At 38.7% G+C, this 25,255-nt stretch overlaps 1 protein-coding gene across 4 annotated transcripts in view; it reads right to left on the bottom strand.

Moving 5' to 3' along the window:
• The window catches only part of nlgn2a (neuroligin 2a), a 283,069-nt gene that overhangs the window by 59,093 nt on the left and 198,721 nt on the right, over positions 1-25,255 (bottom strand). For all 4 annotated transcript variants that reach the window (XM_047385104.1, XM_047385107.1, XM_047385106.1 and 1 more), the window contains one exon: positions 21,285-21,434. In XM_047385104.1, coding sequence (XP_047241060.1) covers positions 21,285-21,434 — 150 coding nt within the window. The remainder of the gene's footprint in view (positions 1-21,284; positions 21,435-25,255) is intronic.

The following is a 25,255-nucleotide window of genomic DNA, read 5'->3' as shown; positions in this document are numbered from 1 at the left end:
TAGAATGTCTTTAAAATTGGCAGCCAATACAACTAGAATATTTAGAAGTTCTTGAACATTTAAACCTTACTGTACAATCAGGACAGCCACAAACATAACCAACAGAAATTCCAATAAAAGCAGGGGTACCATGTTAAATCAGCAGAGCTGGGACCAGTTCAGTGTTTTGGAAGTCACGAGTAAGTCTTTCCATACAAGTCTCAAGTCAAGTCCCAAGTAAAGGCTTGGAAATTTTGGAGTCAAGCCCAAAGTTAAGGCGTACAAGTCCAAAACCTTTAATTTGGAGTTTTAAACAAGTCATTTGACCAAATATGTAACTTAATTAATGAACTATTAATTTTTATTTTTAAATGACTTTAAAAGTTATTTTTGTTTGTGCATTTAGACGGATAAACAGATACATAAATGAATATATTTAGCATTGTAGTGTCATTAACCCTTTCAACCATAACACTATCTTTAGTTATCTGCTCTAAAATTGCATACCCATAGTAAAATGTATATATTACTGCAACCAAAAGGTCTATTTTAATACGTTTAGTGTCTCTGTAAAGGGAACACTTGTAATATTTGTTAGGACAGGTAAGTAGAATGTGCATTAAAAAAAACAATGCAAAACACTCAATAGGGAAAATGTTCTGAGGTTGTGTTGCAAGGTGTTTTAGGGTTGAATTAATCGAATTAAGATTAACAGTCACACATTTCCAGATCTTTTTCAAACCATCCTCTTTAATTGATTTTATTGTATGTGGGCTGATGCTAACTGGGGCTTGTTTCATAAAGGTTCAATCCAAGCTAACATTAATTGCTAACTGCTAGGATCTTCGAGATGGCATTAGTGCAAAAGAACGTCCAAAGGTAAATCCAACAGAACAATTCAGATGGGAACGAATTAATCGGAGAACGAGTTTCAAAATTATGGGGGAGCTGGATATAGAGAGAGATAGATGATAGATAAAAGATAAAAAGACAAGAAGTGAGCCAAAGATTAATGAACAGACAGGCTGCTTTGAAATGCAAGAAAATGAAGATGAATGATTCCTGGGTCTGGAATGAATGGATCTTTTCGTTTGGAAAATACATAGAAAAACAGAGAGAAATGGTGAAAAAAAGAGGACAATACTAGAGATGGATGAGGGACAGAGGAAGAGTGATGGTGATGGGTTGTATGGCACAAGTGAAGAAAGAAAGAGACAGGTGAACTGGTAGAGAAAGAGACAGAGGGACAGCTTTTAGGTTCTGAGATATGCAAGGCAATGAGGGAAGACAGGAAGAACCCATGATGGATCGAGGGCCAACACGGGGTTACAAGGGGAGGAAGAGGACATGACAACGGCCGGACTAAAGCATGGGATGGAGGAAGAGGAGGAAGTCAACAAGTTGGGCAGGAGAGTGACTGCAGCTAGTGGAAGGACTCAGGCAAAGTGGAGGGAGGATACGGGGAAGAGAGGAAAGTGTATTCACACAGACAAGCTGTCAAAACAGGAGCTGACTGTTCAGCTTGAAGGGCTGAACCCACCTGACCCACACATACCAAGATGAAGAGGACAGGGGAGTCAGTGAAAGGCAGGGGGGCAAGAAGTAGATAAAGAAGATAGAGGGCTTAAAGGTGAAGAAAAGAAACACAGGAAGTGGCTATGTGGAAAACTATATAGTTTTAGTGGCTGAAATAATAGTAAAATTGCATTAGAAAGCTCACGGGTTTTTGGTATATGAAAGATTCATTTATTTTGCAGGTATATCTTAAATTCCATGATAAATCAAATGTTCATGAAACAAATTTGTTATTGATAGGACGGAACTCTGTTTACTCTCTAAGTTACGATGCTAAATGCTTTAAAATTTCAAAAACATCTGTTGCAACCTGGCTTAACTGGAGATTAAATTATATCTGCTACTGTATCATTATAATAGACAGATAGTGCAGGATTTCCTTAAAGATGCATATTCGTACACAACTGAAACGCAAGGGAGATACACAACAGTGTGAGGGGTTTATAAGTATCGGTATTCACCGAAAGTCTGACCTGTGTGACCCAGAGCACCTCAGAGATAGAAATTCAGTGGGGACTTGGCTGAGCTCTTCATATTTTTGGCAAATGGGGAGATAGATGGCTGTACTGAGGGCAAGAGGAGAAAGACTCAATTGCCTACAGAATAGTGTGACCTGACTGCAACCAGATTCACACTTCAGAGCGAGTTAGATCAAATACACACCTCTGGAAACTGAGCATGTTTTACAAGGTTCCTGCAACCAAGATGCAGATTTAGAAATGATTACTCATTCACACAAACAATGCAAAGAGGCTATCCACAACTGCAGCCTACTGTTAGTGTTACAACTCTACTGCATGTAAAACAGTGCTGTCTCAAAGCTGTCACTGATGGACAAAACAGATAATCTAACCTGTAAAACAGCCTCTGAAAAACTCCAACAAATAGACAGTTTCCAGTACCAATAATTATCTTAAAAACAACTATGGTGCTGCCAAACTATTCAGGCCTTTTTAAAGACATTGCAAATGAAATAAGTTTTGATGAGGAGAAGAACTCAATAATTTAAGGAAAAGTGGAAGATGATTCAAGGATGTGCTTGTTGGATGTATTAAATTTAATCAGATATTCAAGGGGTTGGATGACTTCAACTTGTTTTTTGATTAGAAGTTCTGAGTGGAGTTGTAATTAGACACAGAGGAATAAAAATTACCACATTTATTTTCTTCCTCTGCAGACGAAACATTTGTCTGTGAAATTCATTAAACTTACTGCACACTTAAGAGGGAAATGAATGAAAGAGGAACACTGATTTGAAGCGAGCACGGCTGGCAGCAGGTAGAGAAGTAAAGAGTCCTCCACATTTATTACCCCTGGTAAACATGTGTCAAAACACATTAAATAAAATACATGTTTTACTGCAGTAATACAATCTCATGTTGAAATAGTTCCAGCCTTTAATTTTAGTACATTTAATCTCTAGGCGGAAAAACCCCCCACAAAACATTAGGGAATAATTGTTTTAAACAATACCAGTGCTAAAATTAATGGCACCCTTAACAATTCCTATTGAATAATTTAAATAAATGTAATTGAAACTTAATTTGATTTCTTTTTTTTTAAGTTAAACAGAGTCTCTAGGAACTTCTAAATGCAAAAATTAGCACAACGTTCTGTTTCCCAGGGGTGTAGATGTGACATGACACGAAGACCAATTTCTATTACCCGCTGTCATTTATGCAGGGCCAGGATCCATGTGCAGTATGGTAAGTTAAACTATAAAAAACCTCTCGAAGCTCACTGATAGAGAGCTGAAACAGGGGCATTTTTGGGTCACCAAGTTGCCATAACAACCGTTAGATGCTACAGAATGTGCCGTCCAGTTGTTTGGGAGGGAAGCCAGGAAAAAGCATTTTCAGTCCAACTGTCAAAAACATGAACAGGTGTATCTTTCAAAACTCTAGCGGTTTTAACAGGAACCATGTGCTTTAGTTAAAAAAAAAAACAACATTATTTTAAGACTTTTAAACTTCACCCAGGTGTGCCAATAAAGGTGAGATATTTTCAAGTGAAACAAAAACAAAGGTAAAGTTTGGAGACAACAGGCTTAAAAGGGTGAGGCTGACTAAAGCCTGGAACTTAGGGAATAAGCTGCAGAGATCTCTGAAGAGGAAAAGGAGAATAGACTGTAATATCATCCTCCAATGCACATCACCTCAACCAGAAAATCACCCACAAGGAGAAGTTGTTTAAGTTTGCGAATTGGTATTTTTGACTCATGAATCCCTGTAAGAAATGGAGAGGACACATTATCATTGTCTTAGCTCCAGAAGCAATGCTCTAACGGTTGTTTCCTCCTTCCTTTGGAGGTATAAGGCAAAGAGCTGAGGTGGATGACTCAGAGATCCCCTGCTGGAAAATCAGTTTTGGAGTCAAGATTTTCTCTTGAAATGCATGTGAATTTATGGATCCACACTGGGTTTTGCACACTACATGAATAATACTGGAGGAGTGGAGGCTCCTTGGAGTCTGCTGTATTCATGTCATGCATTAACCATGGTATCTCTAATGCATTTCTGAACAGTGTCTGCTCTGTGCTTCTCGTAAAGAAGCAAAAATGTACGGAACATGACACATAAATGGTTTATGTCATGTTCGCTTTGTAGGTATCATGAATTCGTATCATATAAAAGAAAGATTAAGCAGTTTGGAGATTAATGCAGAGGGTAAAATGTTTTGTCTCCATTTCGCTGTCAATTACGCATTCTTACGGCTGTAATTCAAGGATGAAAAACTGAAAGCCAACCAAAAAAAGGGCAAAAAAGAAAAAAAAGGAAACAACAAAAAAACAAATCCCCTCATCTTATTCCCATATCAGGCTGCACTCAATTTAACACACTCATATTGAGAATGGAGGAGAGGGTGAAAACACTGCCAAGTTGTCAGATCAGTTGCCAATTCCAATTTACATTTTCCACCACCCTCATCTGCTCAAAGCCCACTTAGAGCCAGCTCGGTTCTGCAAAGTCACCCAGACGTTTCATGTTTACATTTGTTAGGCAACTCCCCTGTTTTTGATCATATTCTACTTCCTGCACACAACAAGTGGTCTCAGGACTTTTATTATATACAATAATGATCTGAGCACCCTGCAGAGGAAGGAATATTTTATTCCTCTTGCTTCTTTTATCAGAACAATAAAAAAAAATATTTTGCTGTTACTGCAACGTTTTCTTTTTTCTCCTAAGCCAAATTAATGAACACTTGTTTCTTCCTAATTAAAATAAAGCAAATGAAAGAAAGGAAATATTCAGGTTCCAAAAAGGGTCAGATGGTGAGGAGTAGGAGGGAAAAACTGGAGAGAAACAAGATGAAAAGGACACTTTGTACGCACAGAAAAAAGGAACAGCATGTTTTCCTAAGGCAAATAAGAAAACATCAATTTATTTTTTGCTGTACTAGTAAACAATAAGACAGTCGTGCTAAGGGCTTTAACTATGGTGTGCAACGATATAAAAGACTGAACCTGGTTTAAAGTTCATTTCACAGCCACTGGGCAGAAGCCTTGTAGGAAGTTTATGTGTTTTCTAACTAAAAAAAAGGTTAACAAGCAACATGCAAAGGAAGCTAGAGAGTATATATTTTTTAAGAAACACCCTTAAGTTGAGCTTAAATACACAATGAACAGACGGGCCCTTAAATTTGCACTAAGAAGAAAAATGGGGCAGTCACTGGATTGTCCATTATGCAGCTTCCTTGTGGCTTGGACCCTAGGGTGCTGTAGTACTAATGCTTGAGACTGCAGTGTATATGAATAGTCTCATAGCTGCAGGCTAGAATACGTAGCAGACTGCCTCTCATTTTACAGCAGTGTATAACAAGGCACATACGAGTAGGCATGAATACACGGTTTGGAGTTTTCCACACAAATTAGCTACAATAAATGAAAAGATATGTTCTCCTTGGTCTATTGGCTCTCTCTCATTGCTGCTCACTGAGTAATATCGTCTTTAGTTATTACTTGAAGTGAGACATTTCAGCTTGGTCAATGATAAAAAGTACATTTACCAGTTTACCATTTCAGATAAAGGAATAAATAAATTTAGGCTCACTTCACAGAAAACAAAAACGTATTAGTGATGCTATTTGTTTTAAACCTGCAAACTGTAACTTAAAACTCAAACTTTAAACCCACAATTTAATTTTTAACAACAGAGAATAACTTGCGATTTTGGCAAATAAAACCTAATCAAGTTCTACTGCCACAAAATCTACATAAATGTCATTCAAACGTTGCAACAGACAAACAAAAGACAACATAGGATGATATATGATATGATAAGAGAAATGAATGTCCTTTAAATCGTCAGTGGTCATTGCAGGCACAAAAAGGCACAAAACATTTTGTGGATGAAAGATGACCAAACTCAGTCTTTCATAAAATGAAGTTGCAAAAATAATGTTGTCCAAATATACCTTAACATGGTGTATATACCTGTTTCCAGTCAATAATGAAACCACATTTGTTCACAAGAGTCTCTTTCCCAAACAGCTGTTTGCTGCACTGGTCTGCAGTTCCTTGATTTTGCATTAGAGAATAGAGTAGCCCCCATGTTCATTTCTAGTGCAAGAGTCAACTTTTATACAGAAATGTTTGTATGTAGACCTCAAACATTTGAGTAAGACAAGTAAAAGGTACTGGAGAGAGTATAAAATGCCTTAGAGGGCTATGCAGACGAATGTATTCACATGGACAGCAAACATGCTCTTTCCCTCATGCCTTCATGTTATCCTCCACACTGAGAATCTTAAAGAATTTGACAGAAAGTGATATGTAGTTTTGTTGGCCATAAGACTTATGCATCACATTAGAGTGTATATTCTGCGCTTTAAGGGTGTAACATTCAACAAGTGTGCCAGAAGAAACACACCATGCAGAAAAAAGGCACATTCTGACACAGGAGCTCAGCTCAAGCTTGTTGTGGCAGCACTTTAGACCTACCATCTGCTACACTCCGCAGCTGAGAACACAGCAGGGGCTGAGCAAAGGAAAATATATAACTATGTTCGGTTTGTCTATGCCTGTGCACCCACTTGCATCAATCCACCAAGGCAGTAGCGTTTGAGAAACAAATAAATGCTCATTATCATCAGCTGCCTTTGTTTCAGTTTAGCTGTGTGTGTGTCAGGCCTGCAGAAAAGAGCGCAGCCTTCCCTTTAGGTTAGTGAACGCAGCTCGTTTAAGTCGACTGATTGGTGCCGGGGGTTGGTACCTCTGCATAGGCTGATTAATTTGTTAATTAGCTCCAGCAGTTCTTAATAAGATGCACATACCTCTTCATCCTTCATCAGGGGAGGAGAGCTAGAGTAGAGCAGGTGGATAATACATACAGACACTCTACACACTCCTATACTCCTGATGTTCGATGTGTTTAGCAGGGAAATGAGAGCAATTCCTCCTTTATACACACGTATTAGGCGCCTCAGAGAAACACGCGAGGCTGTCAATTAAAACAGCAGGTGCTTTGAGAAGCTGATAGTTGAAATGTGTAGATGCTCAAGACAGTTCACTAGGGTTAACATGAGAATTCAGGCTCTGTCATTTAGAGCCGAGCTCAAAGGAAATCAGCTGCTTTTACAAATCTCAGTGTGTGTAAAGACACTGAAAAAAACAGAGATTTTATGTACAATCTGAGAGAAAGTGCCAGCTTTGTGTGTAAGTGCATCACTGTATTTGGCTTAACGCACTCACACATTCTTGCAATGCAATGCTTTTATTATTATTAATGTTAATATGTATTTGTTTATGATTTTTAAAATAATAACTTTGAGCTTATAGACAGACAACATATGGCCAGGCATAAACTTTAGTTACATCATATTCGCTGTACAATGGCATTAACAGATATTGGCCCACCATTTGCAGAAATGACAGCTTCAACTCTTCTAATAAGGCTTTTCACAAGGTTTCAGAGTGTGTCTATGGGAAAATTTGACCATTCTTCCAGAAGTGCATGTGTGAGGTCATATACTGATGTTAGACGAGTAGGCCTGGTTCACAGTCTCTACTCCTTTTCATCCAAAACGTGCATTAAGTCAAGCTCCATCCATGTTTTTCTGTCCGCAATATTTTGGTATGCTGAAAGATTTAGATTTCACTTCACTGAAACAATGGGCCAGACCCCAACTCTCCCAACCAAGACCAGAACACCCTCTGCAGAAAACGTGAAGTTTGTGAGGCAAGTGCCGTTCCTCTGGCAACTTCCAACCTCCGACTTGTTTATGGAAATGTCAGAAATAGAGGCAATATTTGTCAAAGCATTAGTCTCCATTAATCCGGTGTCCAGTGGCAGCATGCTTTACACCACCACATCCAAGTTTTACCCTTAGTGATTTAAAACTTGAATGTTCCTGCTCAGCCATGGAAACACATTCGACTGTTCTTGAGCTTTATGTGAAGCCCACATAAAATTTGGATGTCTGTAGCTATGGAATTTGCAGACAAAACTAAAACCTTTGAGTCTCAGCATCCACTGACCCCGCTCTGTGATTTCACATATTTCATGTACTACAAAAAATAACACCTTGATATGCTTAAGAGTAGTCTTGACTAACAGTTCTTCACGCTTTACAATGTGACCTCTTTGTTTCTCTGTGGGCACAGCAAGTAGAGTTTCTGGCCGTGAAGTGATCTGGCTGGGTGAAGGAAGAGGCAGAAGCTGCTTCTGTTTTGGACCGGAGAGGAGGTACAGGTCCAGCAGGCAGAGGAGAGCAGGTGTAGCCTGGCTCCCACACTGCTTGCAGCATCTGCTGCTGGGCCGGCCAGTTACTATAATCGGCCCGTGTTTGGCACTTATGTGTGTGTGGAGAAGAGCAAAGTCCACAGATGAGTGACTGCCTTTCTCTCACTTCTCTCCCAGGGTTCCCTGTTCTCTTTTTAATCCGTCCAGCACCCCCTCCTGCATTCCTATGCTGTCTCAGGTTATTACGTGTGTGACAAGCAGCTGTCCTTTCACCTTATCACCTCCTCCAACCCTGTCCTGTCAATCAGGGCTGCATGGACCAACAATGCCCTCAAGATAAAGCAGCCCTGTCCTTGACCCTACCATTCGTCAAATGTAAATGATTTGCGTTGCTATTCAGATGGCTGGCAGGAATGACAAACAGTGCACTCACTCTATTCCTCTCTCTCTGTGCTGGCCTCAGATGTTGTGGTAGGTAGATTTGATGGGTTAATACAGCAGTAATGCCAGGGTAAAAGAGTGGAACAGTCAGGGTTAGCAGAGATCCAGAGAGTGGGCCGTGTCCAGATGTGCCCTACCTCAAAATACATGAAAGATGGTGAAGGCAGGTAAAATGAGGCACATTTTTTGCCTTTTCGGATTATTTATTAATTGCTTTTTCAAATAACTTTCACATATTATTTTAAGAAACCCGCCCTAAACACCATTTACTACCAGCTTTGTATGTTTTATTCTAGCTACCTTTTCTTTGTTTTATGTTCTCTACACCTCTTATGTTTTATATCCCTCGAGCTTTCACAGTTGAGACCTATACAACAAAACGATTGGAGGGCACATTTGTTTAGCAAATATTTTTAAATTGTCACTGTCAGGCAAAAATCTTGGATCCTCATTTTTCATGCTCCAGTGCAAATTAACTCTAATTCAATTCAATTCAATTCAGTTTTATTTATATAGCGCCAATTCACAACACATGTTGTCTCAAGGCACTTCACAACAGTCAGGTACATACATTCCAATTAATCTATTGTTCCCACATCTTTCTGTGGTCCTTTGATAAATGTCTGGGGAATAGTATCACAAAAGGCTTGTTACTTTGACAAGATCATTAAGTCTCAAAACTATCTGAAATTTGATTAGATTGTTTTTAATTTTCTGTTTGAAAAAAATATATTTTATATTTAAACTTTACTACTGTCCCACTCTCTTCAAAATAAGGAATGAATGAAGGAATGAAATGAAATGATTAACTAAAACTAAGCTGCTCCTACATGTGTGCTTTTATCCATCCATCCATCCATTCATCCATCTGCTACTGCAGAAATATAGTATCTGCCATAAATGTATACATAATTTTGATATTCTTACTTTTAAAATTGAAAAAAATAACCTAACTAAGTGGGAAGTTGTGTAATTCTGACATGGACAATGGTTTAACAATTTTAATGTACATTAAGGGTGTATTCTTACTAGAAAAGTCCTTTGGTATGCTTGTTTGGTCTGGACTAAAAGCAGGCTTTGTTTTTATTTGTTTGGTGCAGTTTGCTTTCACATTGTAATTTTTGCAAGTGAACTACTTGTAAACAAAGCCACGCAGGTGACGATCATTGGTCCCATTGGACAGAATGGAGAAAAACTATCATATAAGTCCTGCATGCTGGTTCTGTTCTGTTCTGTTCTGTTCATTTGTGCTGTTATTTTTAGCTGCAAATCATTGTGAGTGTCAGAGCAGCCCATTCAATGCAGGTTTCATAATGTTCTATTTCTGTACAGTATACAATTAATAGTATTACTGCAAAGAAATAATAAACAGCATGAACACGCTTTATTAAGTTAAATTAAAAAGGATAAGAAAAAGGGTGTGGCGGTGGAACAGGAGTTAAGCGTGTGACTCATGTACGGAGGCCTTAGTCCTTGATGCAGATGTCACAGGTTGGCATCCTGGCCTGTTGTCCCGCATGTCTTCCCCCTCTCTCGACCCCATTTCCTTTCAGCTCACTTTTGAAAAAATAGTAAAATAAAGACCACTAGTGCCTAAAAAATCTATAAAGCGGAAAAGAAAAACATAATTCTGCCCAGTGCCTTAATGCTGTTTTGTCATCTGTTCCTTACTTCAGGAAGAGCCTTATAAATTAAACAAATTGCAAAAAAAATGTACTCTAGCTTTCCTTCTTTTGTTCATTCAATGCAATTCTTTCAGGAATACTGAGGTCTACTGGGACAAAATCCAAGAAATCACTCAAGTAGCAAAAAACTCAAATCAAAAGGGATTTATGTGCGGTTACAGTCCAAGCAAATGTTTCTATTTGAATGAAGCATCAGAGAAACCAACACAGAGCTAACAGAGCAGAGAAACATAAATGTAGAACTATGCCATATGTTAATTATTACGTCTTTATGTTGGCTGATCCAAACAGAGCTCAAAGGCCAACACAAACAGCAAAAAGCGTTGCAGCAGATCCTGCATACTAATACTAACTGCTTTCCTTTTTTTTTCTGCAGTGTTTATACTAACTGACAGGCTGTCTTCATGGGTGCCAGTATGTATGTACCGAAACACTGGCGACGCTATTCTGGGTCCCAAAACAACACTACTGTCCCCCATGGGAGGAGTGAGTATCCCAGTATGCCCGCGAGTGCTGAGCCGTGATTCAAACGCCTGTCATCCCGCTGTAATGATGATCCATCCGCAGCCATTACCAGCCCATGGTTTCTCACTTACAAAGCTGATTGTTTGACATGTGAAACATACATCAGCATAATCTACCCCATTAGCCAGTTTTTATAAGAGCACCCACAGCAAATCATGTGTGGAGTGGGTGGGTGGGGTTGGCTTGTGGGGGATTTTTTTTTTTTTTTTTGGGGGGGGGCAGTGAAGGAAGGATTTTATACAATTTATTGGTACAAGTGTGTATAATGTCCATAAGCATCTTCAATTAAATTCAAAAGGAAATTAAATGTCGTTGTAGCTCATATAATACAGGTTGCCATTGTAGTTGCTGATCAGGTCTGGTCAGGAAGGATCTCCTGTAGCGGTCTGTCTTACAGCAGATCTGAAGAAGCCTCTGACTCAAGACACTGTTATTGTAGGACAGTCTCACGGAGAGGATGCTCAGGGTGCTCCATAATATTCTTCATTTTATGAAGAATCCGTCTTTCTACAATGATCTCCAGAGGTTCCAGAGGAGTCCCCAGAACAGAGCCAGCCTTTGTTTAGTAGCTTGTTGAGCTTTTTTAAGTCCCTGGCTCTGATGCTGCTTCCCCAGCAGAAGAGATCACACTCTCCACGATAGATTTATAGAAGATATGCAGCATCTTGCTGGAAACATGACCTAAGCTTCTTTAAGAAGAACAGTCTGCTCTGTCCCTTCTTGTTAACGGCTTCACAGTTGCATCTCCACTTCTTTCGTCCAGGTGAACACAGAGGTATTTATACTCCTCCACAACCTCTACTTCATCTACCATGATGGAAACAGTCTTTGACCTATTCTCGTTTCCTTGAAATCTACAATAATCTCCTTTGTTTTTATTCATGTTCAAGATGAGATGAATGTTTAGACATCCAGGGGATGGATGGAGCACCACAGGAGACTGTACGCTTACAATGTTTAATGTTCAAAACAGTTCACAAATGTTTCATTATTAGAGAACAATGAAAACTATTTGGGTTTTGTTGCTTTAGAGTGAAAGATTTAAATTCACAAATGGTACCACTAAATCATGCTCCTATTCAGTATTTATATTTGTGCAGCAGACAAGAGCAGACAAACAGCTCTACCAAAGCGTTATTTTGTTTTCCTTGTTTGTATTATAAAGTTTACCACAAGATTTTGCGTAGTGCATCAGACTGCTTACTTATGAAACACAAACCATGTTTTAAGTCAGATTTGACTTCCAGTTATTGCACATTTTATTGTTATTATTATGTCTGCTACATCCTCCAATGGGATAATCTGTGCAATCAAATGAGCTTCTTTATAAGCAGCCTTAAAATCTACACTATTCAGTTATTTCTTGCCTTGTCCTTTCATTCAGATTTAACAAAAAAAACTACAACTTCTTTGAATGCTGTCCAATTCAATTAACTTTGTGTATCACACAAAATGTGATCAGAGTTCTGCTTGCAATCAGCTCGAGTTCAGCCACATAATGGTTCTACACCTGGGCATGTAGTCAAAAAAGAAAGTAGAAACCTCTGCATTCTTAGTTTCCATTTGACTGACTTTAACACAAGTAAATAAAAAAATTAAATACTGTTTTAATCCTACCAGTAAAATACTCTGACACATCTTAACCATCAAACCTGAAGGCTTATTTTGGATTATGTGATCATAACTCATTTCGCATCTACCCTGCTGGAGTTCAGCCAATGAGCAGGTCTTGATCTCAGCATGCAGGCATAAAGGAAAAAGGAAAAGTGAGAGACTGTCAGGATCTGTGCCTTGTCTCTTTGTTTGGTGTTTTTACTGTGCTTAGCCCCTAGATGGCGTGGAACCTGGAGGAGAGGTGACAGGTGTTCTCTATTCCCTTGATTACCTGCTGAGGAGTATATAAGGAGGAGGCTGCCAGCAACTCACTGCCAGAGTGTTCCCCTTAGTGGTACAGCTCAAGCCACATTACCTTGTCTTGCCCTTGCCTTGAACTTTTAGTAATCTGAATCTGTTACTTTGCAGGATTACCTGAACCTGACGTTGCCTTCCGTGTGGATCTCTACCTGGATTAACCACTTCTGGAAAGAAGCGATCCAGTTCCATGAACAAAGACTCAAGCCTCTCGTTACCTCGTTGGACCACACAGGTTGGCAGCCTCCTGAATTGTTTGCTCCTTAAATCTCCATTCAAGAACCTTGTCCACCCTCCTCCTTCTACTGCACCTACATCTGAAATCCCTGGTCCAACTTATCATCCTGGCACACCATTATCCACCATCATCTGTCTCATGGATAAACAACCATTTGGGCTCTCCACCCTCTGGCGGATCATTCTATCAACCCAGTAAGGCAGAATTATTGTTCATTAGTTTTGACCCTGAGTTTTCCCTGCTTACCATCCTGTTTATTTTTACAGTTGGTATCCCGGTTCCAGTTTCCCTGTTCACTACACTGCTAAATAAAAATGTCACCGTAAAACTCTGTCTCCTGAATTGCTTTCTGCATGTGGGTCAACTCCGTTAAAACCAATATGACAGAGATTATGCCACCCCTGAATGTCCTTGGTACTGATTAAATTACATGTAAACATAACTTTCTGTCTGTCTGGCAGGTCATATTCATGTCATATTCAAGTTTAGGTATACTGAATCCAGTTGGGACCAAAGTTATTTTAATTTCATTTAATTCTATTACAATCAAATTATATAACATGATTTAGATTTGTTTACAATTATGTCCTTTAATGACTCTCTCTGGAGCAGACTAGTCAATCAGATCACTAAAATGAGACTAAATGTGAAGTACATGTTTGAGCAACTACTGCTATGTGCTCTAACTCTATGCAATACATCTGCACAAGATCAAGTGTAGGATGACAAGAGTAAGTAGGTCTGTGAAAATTTTAAATAAGTCCAACTGAGTCAAATTTAACAAGTATACATTTATGGTATAACTTTCAGATCTGAATTTATCTAAAAATTCAGTGTACAGCTTGGTGAGTAATGCAAACCAACAAATACAATGAATAATCCATAAAACTATGACATTTAACAGATTGAATATTTAGGTGTGAGGAGTTATTTCTAAAATGCCAACAACGCAGTCCATAGGGATGTTACACTTGGAGTTCAAAAGATTAAACTCTTTTAGTTATATGTCCTCTTTACATTCAAGAATATGGGATTATGGTAAACACTGATAGGAGTGTTTCATGTTGCAGAGGTAGGAAGGAGCAAGAGAAACTAGGCAAGTCCAAAGGAAAATGGAGGCAGCAATAAGTAGATGATTTATAAAGTCTGAGGTACATCCAGAGAGAGTATTAAGGAAAAGCAAAGTATAGAGTGATAAAGAAAAATTGAAGGGTTTGAAAACACATCATTGAATATGTTAACGTGTGAACCTCACCTGCTCATGGGATTGTGTGTGTGTGTGATGAAGCCCAGCTGATGTGCTAATCTCTTCTCAGAGTATAGTAGACCAGCCTGTCCTCTTTCTCAAAGTCACACTCTTTACCACCAAGCACACACACAATCTTAAGACACCGCAGTCCTCCTTCCACCCTCCTCACAACGAGTCAATAGGACTTTGCTCATCAATTCTGTCGAGGGTTGCTATGGAGACTGAGCACAGTGTGCATGTGCACGCGCTCAGTGGAGGCTTTTGTGTTGGTGCGTGTCTTAATATCTTCTCTGATCCCGCCAGGTCACGTTTCATACTGATTTCCCTTCACGCACACATTAAAGACCCCCCGCCGCAGCCTTGAGCAGGCATTTTTCACATCTACGCTCCCTGAATCCGATTGAAAAAGAGCAGTGTGTGTGTGTGTGTCATAGTCACGTCGAGGATTCCTCCCTTTTATGTGTGCAGTCAGTGTTCAAAAGCCGGTTGCACTGCTGCAGAAGACCTCTGCAGCATGCACTGGAAGCAGTGCAGAGCATGCATAGCTGCTCTGTAGATGACTACACATTCAAAATCAGCTCTGCAGGTTTTATTTTTAGCATCACGGGCAAATGGACCCCCCTTCTCCGTTTCTCGTTCTCCTAATGCTCTCTGCCCTCACTCTTGTCTCATCTCTTAAAATCTCTCGCTCCACATTGTGTGTATCATGCTTATGATCACAAGCACTGTATGCTGAGGCTTTGTATTCATTTCTCATCATCATTGTTAATGTCTCAATGAATGCATGGTCTCACTTTCATCTTCTGGTCCGTATCCCACATCAGAAAAGTAAAAAAAAAAACATCTTACTGGAGTGGAGGTGACGTATGAACTGTAAGCTTGCCTGTCACTAAGGCAGCCAAGGCAAGGTCAAGTGCGCAGTGGATTGGTAAAGATTTTCATTACATATTTAAATGCACCAAATTCCCCATAGAGACCGGCTGCTGCTCTCTCCTTCTTTCTCCTAAACTTGCCTTTTCTCTGTATTTTTCTATATTCACATATGGACAGAATAAAGCAAGTCCTGCTGTCTGAATGTCGCCGTGATGGGTAACATTTGCGTAATGCCAGCAGGGCTGCAGATGCAGCTGTTTGTGAGCATGCCAGCAGAGACAGACAGACAAAATACCACTTTCCTCAATAAGCCAGATGGAAATGAAGATTGGGATTTAGATTCCCCCAAATTCAATTACTGCCTTAAATTTTCAAATACATGCTTAATCATCGACATACACACACACACACACACACACACACACACACATTAAAAGTGGAGAAGGTACATGTTAAATAGAAATTTAAATGACCTCAATAAAATTCTAAAAATACCATTATTTTCACTTTTTTGGATGTTTATATGTGAAAAAGAAGCTAAATTGGCAAATTTCAATATAGTATAAAAAGAGGCACAAGCAAGTGTCATGTTTAAAGAAATTAATCCTAGAGCAGAAGAAACAAAGTGAAGATGGGTACAACAAAGGGGGTTTACTTTCCTTGACTGACTCTGTGAATGACTCCATGAAAGTAGAGAATTAATTAAATACAATTTCCTGTGCTTTTAATTTTCCATTTTCACCATGATATGATAGATGTCCTTGGGTGTCTAGAAACAATGCATATAAATGAAATGTATTATTATTATCAAAACGACCCCTGACAATAATTGTGAACTCTATAACCAGCTAGAAAAGATTAAAGATCCAATCTCATATGGAGGTTTCTGAAAGCCTTCAGGATGTGCTTGAAGGCAGAGCCGTACAGAACTGTAATGTAGCAGCATAGCCTCTAAAAATGCAATTAACAAACAGAGTAAAGGGAAGCTAGAAGTCAGATTTCAGCAGCTGTAATCACTGATGCAATGATCACATGAGACTTACAAGTGGGAACTATAATGTGAAAAAAGTAGCTTTTTGTTGGTAGTTGCATGAAATTTGGCTGCATCATGTAGTTAGATGTATATAAGCTGTTATGAAGCACAGACTTGAAGACTGTTGTTATTACCTAAGAAAACAGATGGAATGGATAGTGAGAAGGAGCTGGCTGAGGGAGAAGCTGAAAGTAGCCACAGTAGTATAAATGACAAAGCTCGTTGTATATTTTTATTATCTTATACAACACTATGACCAGAAACAACCCTGATTACTTAGGTAAAATATTTAAATTCAAACGCTGATTTCAGATCCTCCTTATTTAAGAAGGTAAGAGGGCTGTCTCAATCATCTTATTTAAGACAGAAGCATTAAAAGATCATTTGTAACTTGGTTTTTGACACAATTGTACAAGCTTTAGATTCCAAATTGTGAACTTTGATAATGGAGACTACATCTAAATAGCAAAGGTGAGACAGAAAAGGAAAAGGACCTCTGATCATATTTGACTGGAGTTTCAGGCAGCTTTCCAAGTAAGTAGGATGAGCCTGAACCCCCGTTGGTATGGGTGAAAAGAAAAGGACATTTGGAGGTGAAAGGAGAGGTGGAGGATGGTGGAGTCCATGCAATGAAGCTGTGGAAAGGGAAGCTTTTGATTTAGGCATGGTCTTCCTCCCAATATTTTATTATTTTGTAATACCACTTTTGGAGCTTTTGCTTCCTTAGCACTTATTTAGCACTTGTTGCCACCCCCAGTAAAGATGTGTGAACAGCCTTAAAACTAGTTGAATATTAAGTGCGGTAACATAATTTCACGAGTTCAAGTTGCATAAGCTTGTCAATATATACAGTAAGTGAAAAAAGTTAACATTAAAAAGAACTAAAACTTTAACAATAAATTACAAGAACAAAGGGTGGAATAAACACAATGAAGGTATGAATGGTTCTCATTTGTATTTGTTAAATGTGCAGACATCTGATGTGTGGATGAAGAACCTCAGGGGACATTTGTTGCAAAAATCTTTGAACAATGGCTGGCGATTTTTGAAAAGTACCCGAGCTTGAAGTACCCATCCTTACTGTTTAGTTCAGAACAGAAAAATAGTAAAAACTCAGCTGTGCATAAATGTTAATGTTTAGTGTTTTGAATGTTTTTGTGAAAAGACATTGAAGGAATTGTTGTTTTTTAAGTTTATAAATTACCATTAGATTACCATGTTTACAGAAAATGCAAAGATCCCTTTACGTAACAAGAGTATAAACAACATGTACTTTACCAAAGAAAAAAACAACAACCAAGTATTACCTGTAATCTAGGTTTAGAAAACAATTCACTTTGTCCACAAAGAGTGGTGCACATAAGAATAATCAGGGCCTTACGATGGTTTCAATTAGTTATAAGACAACTAAACAGTCTGCAAATGTCGGTAGAAAATCTGTGGTGAGTCTAAACCCCTATACCAACGTTTTGCACATTTAACTTTACGGACACAGCGATAGCATCCGGTACACCAGTGGTACTTGATGGCAGGGCCTGATGTAACACCACTTTGGTTTGATTTCTGTCTGTCTCTCAAAACCTGAAAAGTCACTTTTTATTCAGTGCGGCATTTCTCATGACGATATCCTGCGCCTGTATCAATAATTTCTGCCTTCTCAAATCAGCATGTCAGATTGCTGAGGCAAGAATGGCAAACAGTAAAAACCGTCACATGCGTGTCTGCAGCGCAGACATTGATATGCATGAGTGCGCGCAGCTACATGCGCTCCAAGAAACCCACTTCTCAACATACACAAAATGCACATTTCTAACCCTCACACTGACTTCTCTGTCTCTGTCAAAGCAAAATGCAATCCATCACATATAGGAGGCATGGGGTGAAAGATTACCCACATTTCTCCCAATCAGAGGCAAATTGCTCTGGATGGCTCTCATATTCGGGAGATAGAGCTGGCTGTCTCTTTGCATGCAAATAACAAAGTCGTCCTCTCAATTTGCTTTCTCCTTGACTAAAAGAATGTGTTGAAGGACTGTCCTGGAGTCAGTCACAGAGTCAGTCAAAATTCTCCATACTGCACAACAGGCAATACATGAAAAATCACACTTTGTAAAAGTGTCTAAGCAACTCATCTAAAACTTGCAAATCTCAGTATCAAACCTCATAAAGAGAAACTCTAAAATCTGCATGACTGAGTCTTGTAGAGGGAATTTGTCTTATCAGCCTGTTTAGTTGTAATTAGCCTCAGCCACAAATGGATTAACACATTAACAGATGCTGTCCTCTGACCTTATACAAAACATCACATTTTCTACAGTTAGGAGGTTATTTCTAAGGGAACAGAAGGCATTACAGGCATGTTGGAACTATATTCTTTAAAAAAAAAAACTGCAGTTATTTCTTGATGTAGAAACAACTCGTGGTCTTCTTATGCTGTATGTTCAGCAGATCAGGCAGGAAATAAACTGTCACTGTACCAAAATTCACTGCAACTACCTTAGGTCTAATTTCAAAGAAGTGGGCATTGAATATTTTATGACAAAATGGGGTAGCCTTGCAAGATGAAAGTATATAATCAGTTTACATAAATGAGCAAAATGTTAATGTGACCTTTACAGTCACATAAACAGTTTTCAAGCCTGCAATAAACAATAAAATCCAACATAATTTTTACGCTTTCACTGTAGACTTCTTGTCCCCCTGCCTCCATTGTTGGATGGATGGATGGATGGATGGATGGATAATGGATGGATGGATGGATGGATGGATAATGGATGGATGGATGGATGGATGGACAGATGATTAAATATGTGTAGGAACCCTGCAATAAACCTCCTGCATTAGAAGCAGCCCACAGCATGATCATACATCCATTATGCTTGACCGTTTCTAAAAAGGTCAAGTTCTCTTTCCTCAGTTGTCTCATACTCATAAACAGAGCACAACAATATTCAGTTTACCTTCACAATTAGTTGTTAAAAAACGTTAAGTTCCAGTCCGGCCAAAACATTGGCAGAGTAGAAAACCTTTTGTATGAATGAACACTTGAAAATCTACTTGCTTTTTGGACAACCTAATTATCCATAACGGATAATTATTTGATTCTGTTTGCAAGTTCTGCTCAGCCCCGTTTGTTCTTCTAAAAGGAATCTCAGTTTAAAAAGCCAGACAGATCTATCACGTAACCTTCGCCCTCCATCACGAATAGGATACAGAAACGATTATGGAGTAGATCGCAAGGTCAAATGAGATCCTGCCAATACTTGTACTTCAACAGTGTTCCAATGTTCAAAGAAAAAAAGAAATAGCTTTGACATAAATACCCAGTCAACATCTACACTCCTGCATTGTGGATCTCAGGTAATAGTCACATCACAGATTGCATTTGCTTGTGAACTTAAGAAACACTGATGAGTTTAAAAAACAATCACTGAAAAGCAAACACTTTAGATAATTATATGCAAATGAAAATGTGTCACCACTGTAAAGGCAGTGTAAGTGCTGCAAAAACAACAACGTAAGGTTCCTTAAGAGTGCCACCACACAAATCAAAGGCTGGCAGCTTTTTTTCCTCTCCTTTCTTTCTTGGAAACAGCTTCCAGGAGCCCACTCTCTTTGCAGCTAATGAAATTTCTAATGCACTTAGTTTCCTTTGCTTTGCACCTGCCTCCTCAGAGGCATGTTCCTCCTCTCAGAGCTAAATTACTTGATCTCAATGGAGCGAGACAGAATGTGGTGAGCAACAAATGGGTAGAGATAGTGAATACTCTCAGCAGAAAGACGACGAGCTTGCGGAAGAGAACTTATCTGGTAGACAAATCTTTTTGCCTTATTTCAGATTTGAATATGGCAGATCTGAGATAAGCAGAGCAGACTGCTTGTTGTTTTGCAGCAATTGGCCTGTAAAGCCTTCCCCAATTCTTTCCCAATCTAATCAGTGTTTCTGCACAACGTCCAGTACATCATAACCAGGTTTTCATAAAGTACTCTCTGGAGATATTTCCTCTTTACTTTTACCATCCTTGCTCATTTTAGAGTGACTTATATGGCTACAAAACAGCTATTTAGGGACTGGAGATGCAAGAGAAGGAATGCTCTTAAAATTATTTATTAAATGCATTTCTGTGTCAGTAAAATAAATGATATGTCTGATTCACATGCCTGTTAACCCTCTTTACATTCGAGCTCATAAAGCATTCCCTACAACTGTCAGTATCACACAGATAATGCAGCTGCTTCCTAAATATCAACATTGAAACCACTTTATGGAAAGATTGCTGTGAAAGACAGTGTATAGTTAAGGTCTAAGGTCAGGAATATTTTCCCTTAGAGCACATGGTTGTATTAAACAAATGTCAGCTAGTGACCTTTATCGAATTAAAGCTAAATGGTCATAATATGAGCACTATATGCAAGACTAAGACTAAAGGTTAAATGTTTAGCAAAAGTAAAAATATACCAGCAGCCACATTATTACTGACAGAAACTAATGATCTTGTTAAGCCTTATTGGCTGAGTTTTTTACTTGTGTATCTAAAATGCGTACAAAACTGGGCAAAGGCTTTAACTAGAACAAGACAGTTTGGACAAGAAATTTCCATTTAAGACCAATTTATTAATAGCTAAGTAGCCCAAAATGGAAGTTGGGTTGTATTCTGACAAAAGTGTTAATTCACCTAAAAGCAAAACAAATAAAAGTGTATGTTTTTATTTCCATCCCTTCAAACAGAAATAGGAAATCAAGATGCATCTCAAGAAATTAATGACTTATCAAATTAAATCCTCAGGCAAGTATATATACAACAAACTTCTTTCATTACACAGTCACAGTTTTTAGTAAGAAATATTTGACTCCTGATAGAATGAGGTCTCATGATCAATGCGTGCACTGGCTGTCATTAAACCGATGCGTTTTTATTAAAGTCATTCATCATCACCGTAATCAATTCAAATAAAGGATGTTTGGTCTGCTGTGGGAAACCGACTTTCATACATAACTGATGAGCGCAAGGGTTGCAAATGAGAGAATGTATGTGTTTGTGTGTGTATTGCTATGATCAGGATGTCCGAAGTGGTTTTACGGATCACTCACCGAGCACACCCAGTCGGTAGTTCATGGTGACCACGATCACGTTGCCGTAGGCGGCAAGGACGCTGGCATCAAACATGTTTCCGGTGCCTTCCATGTAGGAGCCTCCGTGAATAAACAGCATAACGGGCTTCTTTCTGCGATCACGAATATCTACACAAACACACACACAGAGAGGGTAAGGATTAGAGAGCCTGAGGAAGTCAATAAACATGTTTACACCTCTCATATTTGCTTTGATCAAACTTTTTGTTAGGCCATAATAAATTAGATAAACAGCAAATCGTTCAGGTGAATAAAAAGCACAGAAGTGTGTAGGAACATATAAATAATCCCTCCTATTGAATGTCGGAGTTGTAAAATTATCTTTATGTTATTTATATTTAAGTAATTAAGGGTAAAATATCTGTAAGTGTATAATGACAGTTTCCCTTCCTTTAACAATAATGAAGGGAATGTTTTCCATTAGTGTCTAGTATTAAACACCTCTATAAAAGCAATAGTTTGAGGAGTTAACATTCAGGTGTGTGTAAACACAATGTCAAGGTAGAAAGCTATCACCAATGATCTTGAACCCATCAATCTGGGAAGGGTCATACAGTAAGGCCATGTACAGGGAAAATTGTAAAAATTGTCTTAAATTGGATCATGCACGAGTGCACGAGACAAATGTCCAAATCACAGCAGCAAATTTACAGAACGGTTGAAAAAGGAATAGCATCAATTCGTTCTAATAAATAATAAATAATAATAAATAAATAAATAAAAGAAACTAGCAGATAAGATACAAAATATTTGCACAGGTACAAAACTGTATCAAAATCTAGAAACAAACAAGAAACAAAGGCAACTAAAAGGAGAAACATAAAAACAAATCTTCCTTTGATACTGGCATTACAACTTCTTTCTGCTGAACATTTTGTAAGCAATCAGGAAATAACAAAGAGCCAGTTAACACACCCAATGTCAAATAAATGTTCCTTATTTTGCACCCTAGAGCTTCAGAGTTTGAAACTCATAAATTCAAAGTGCAACTTGCTCTGAGGTGCATGCGGGGAATCTTCAGAGGACATCATTTGTTGCACACTATCAGCTTTGTACCAGCACAGATTGTTAGTGGTTTTGGCTTTGGGATAAAACATGAAGAGATATGATAAATGTCTCACATATAAATGTCAGGTCAAATCCTGGTAGACCAGAATCAAGCGGTATAGTTGATTATCTGAGTTTATAGTAAACCATGTCACTTTATTGAGAATTTCCTTGATAAAAATGGCATTAATCTAGTTTTCCTGTAATTAATCTTTGGACATACATCTTTACATGTAAATCCAGAAAACCTCCTTGAAAACATGGAAGTAGAATGAAAGTGTACTGATGATAACGTAGTGACCACGAACACACCACGTCTGGCCTTTCGCTAACAAGAAACACTTTTCTCCAAGGATCTTCGAAATAAACTTGACAGGCGATAGATAATGTCATTTTATCCCACACCGATGGCGTTTCCATGACTCACCAAAAGTGTGAGCTGGTCTTTTTATTCAATACAATGATGACATGTTTGAAACCTAAAATGTGAACCATTTAGCCAGTAGATAGCATTTTACCTACAAGGATAGGATGTTTATACTCAGTCTCTCTTTCTTGTTGGAGAAAAAATGTTATAATCATTTTTATTGTTGGCTGTTTAGTTCGCCTGTAACTGATCAGGCCCTGATGACTTCTCCTACACTCAAAAACTGCTGGGTCCTAAAGCAGCTGAGAACTGAGACCTACACAGAGAAAAACTGAACCATAAAACCAGAGAGAAGCCTTTTCCAGTTGAGCCAGAACCAGGACTGATCAACCTGCCAAATTCAGTGCCAACTAAAGGTTTTGTTTGTTGAATTGTACACAGTCATTACTTTTGTAAAATATTTGTAGGAAGTAGTGTTGGGAGATATTGACTTAAAGTATTATCAAAATATTCTGTGGTATTTATTGTGATGACAATAAAAGTGACGATAAAAAATTATTTATAACTTGCTGAGACTGTATTGGGTAACTGTATGGTTGTGACTGCATGTCACAAAGGGCAACAAAGAGACACACTTGACAAACAACCATGCATGCACACAGTGATACGTAAAGGGAATTTGGGCCAATAGGTTGACGTAACTAACCATCACGTTTCTGTCTCTGCAAGGAAGTCGGAGTACCTGGAGAGAATCCATGCATGCATGAGGAGAACATGCAAAGTGCATGCAGAAAGACTTCAGGACAGGATTCAAATCTAGGACCTATCAACAGTATCGGCATGCAGCCCTTAGGTTTTATGATATTTGTTTAATACCAATGCTGAAGCTGTCTTCTCCTTTTGCAATGTGATCAAGGACTATTTCACTGTTTCATTTTGGCATCTGGACAAGCTTTGGTAGTATTTAGAAAAATCTGGACTGAATTATCCTAGATGAAAAAATGATCCTTAAAATCACTGTATTGCTTAAAAAATAGGAAGTTTGAGGCTTTGCTTGTCATCTAAACCACACCCAGTTCAAAAAAGCTCAGTCCTAACAGGTGGATAAACCAGTGAGAAGATACTTTTCTGACGTTTGAAGTCTGAAGTCATGAGAAAACAGGCATGAGTCTAATCAATCCTAGAATATATCACTTGATTACATTATTTATAGTGATTTTCCAATTCCATGATTGAAGTGTAATCATTTTAGTGAGATCTTTAAGATAAAGATTCTTCAAAGTGAAGATAAAGAATTTGAAGAAATATTTGTGATAGATTGTGACAGATTTTATTTATAGTAAGGTTCAACACAACTCATCAACTGCTACAATGATTTTGTCTTCTATCATTACAAACTATGCACAGGCACCTTCAGATAGAATACAGTTAACAGTGATGAGAGTTTCCAGCAGCAGCCAACTCCTGCAGCTCTGTGATTGCATGCAGGACTGTCCCTGATGGGCCCTCGTTGGCCTTTGAACCGTTTCTCCCAGCTGACCGCGGGACGCTCCTTCCTGCCAGGAACCGATGGAAGCATATGGCACACGAGACTCTGAACTGTGGCACGGTGACAGCCCCGGATGGCTTCTCTTTGAGCATGTGCTAAATGTGTGTTTGTGTGCAGGCCTGGGGGTTATGAGAGAGCAGCGGAGCAGATCAACCACATAAATAACCATTACAGCATCTGTTACTGAACGGAAGAGAGATAAAGACGGTTTGAGTCCCTATAAAACCCGCCTTCATATATGGGGTACCTGCTGAAATATGGATTAAATGCTTCAAAGTAGCGATAAGCTGGGTTGTTACAGGCATAGTGATTTGTGCAAAACTCTTAAATCACCCCTTATTCGGTCATATTTAACTTCCAGTGAGATACATTTTTAATCTTTAAGTGTTTTTCCAACAAAACACTGCTCCATCCCTTGAATGATGAACCTTTAAATAAGCCTTTTAAAGCCGGAGTCATTCATAAGTCAGAATTAGATCTAGAACTTTGCAAATGTATTCATACCCTTTGAACCCTTTGAACCACACTATGTCACATTACTACATTTCTTATGAAACTTTGCTATATAAATACAATTGAAAGTAGATTACAACTGTGAAGTGGAGGTAGAACGGTACATTTTGTCCAAATTTCAAAGTCTGACAAATGTGGTGTGCATTTGTGTTGAGCCCCTTTGACTCTGATACCCCTAAGCAAAATCCAGTGCAACCAACTTTGGAAGTCACATTTTATTATGAAGACCAAGGCACACAGCAGACAGGTCAGGGAGAAAGTTGTGGAGAAATTTAAAGCAGGGTTAGGTTATAAAACAATATCCTTCTCCCTCCTCCTGCCATAGCACAGCTGCAGACCTACCAAGAGATGGCCGTCTACCTAAACTGGTCGGACAAGGAGAGCGATGATCAGAGAAGCAGCCAGGAGGCCCATGGCAACTCTGGATGAGCTGTAGAGATCAACAACTCAGCT

Source organism: Girardinichthys multiradiatus, chromosome 14, assembly GCF_021462225.1.
Source record: "Girardinichthys multiradiatus isolate DD_20200921_A chromosome 14, DD_fGirMul_XY1, whole genome shotgun sequence".
In the NCBI taxonomy this organism is placed as follows: Eukaryota; Metazoa; Chordata; class Actinopteri; order Cyprinodontiformes; family Goodeidae; genus Girardinichthys; species Girardinichthys multiradiatus.
The sequence above is the reverse complement of the archived record's forward strand: the minus strand, read 5'-3'. Positions and strand labels throughout refer to the sequence as shown.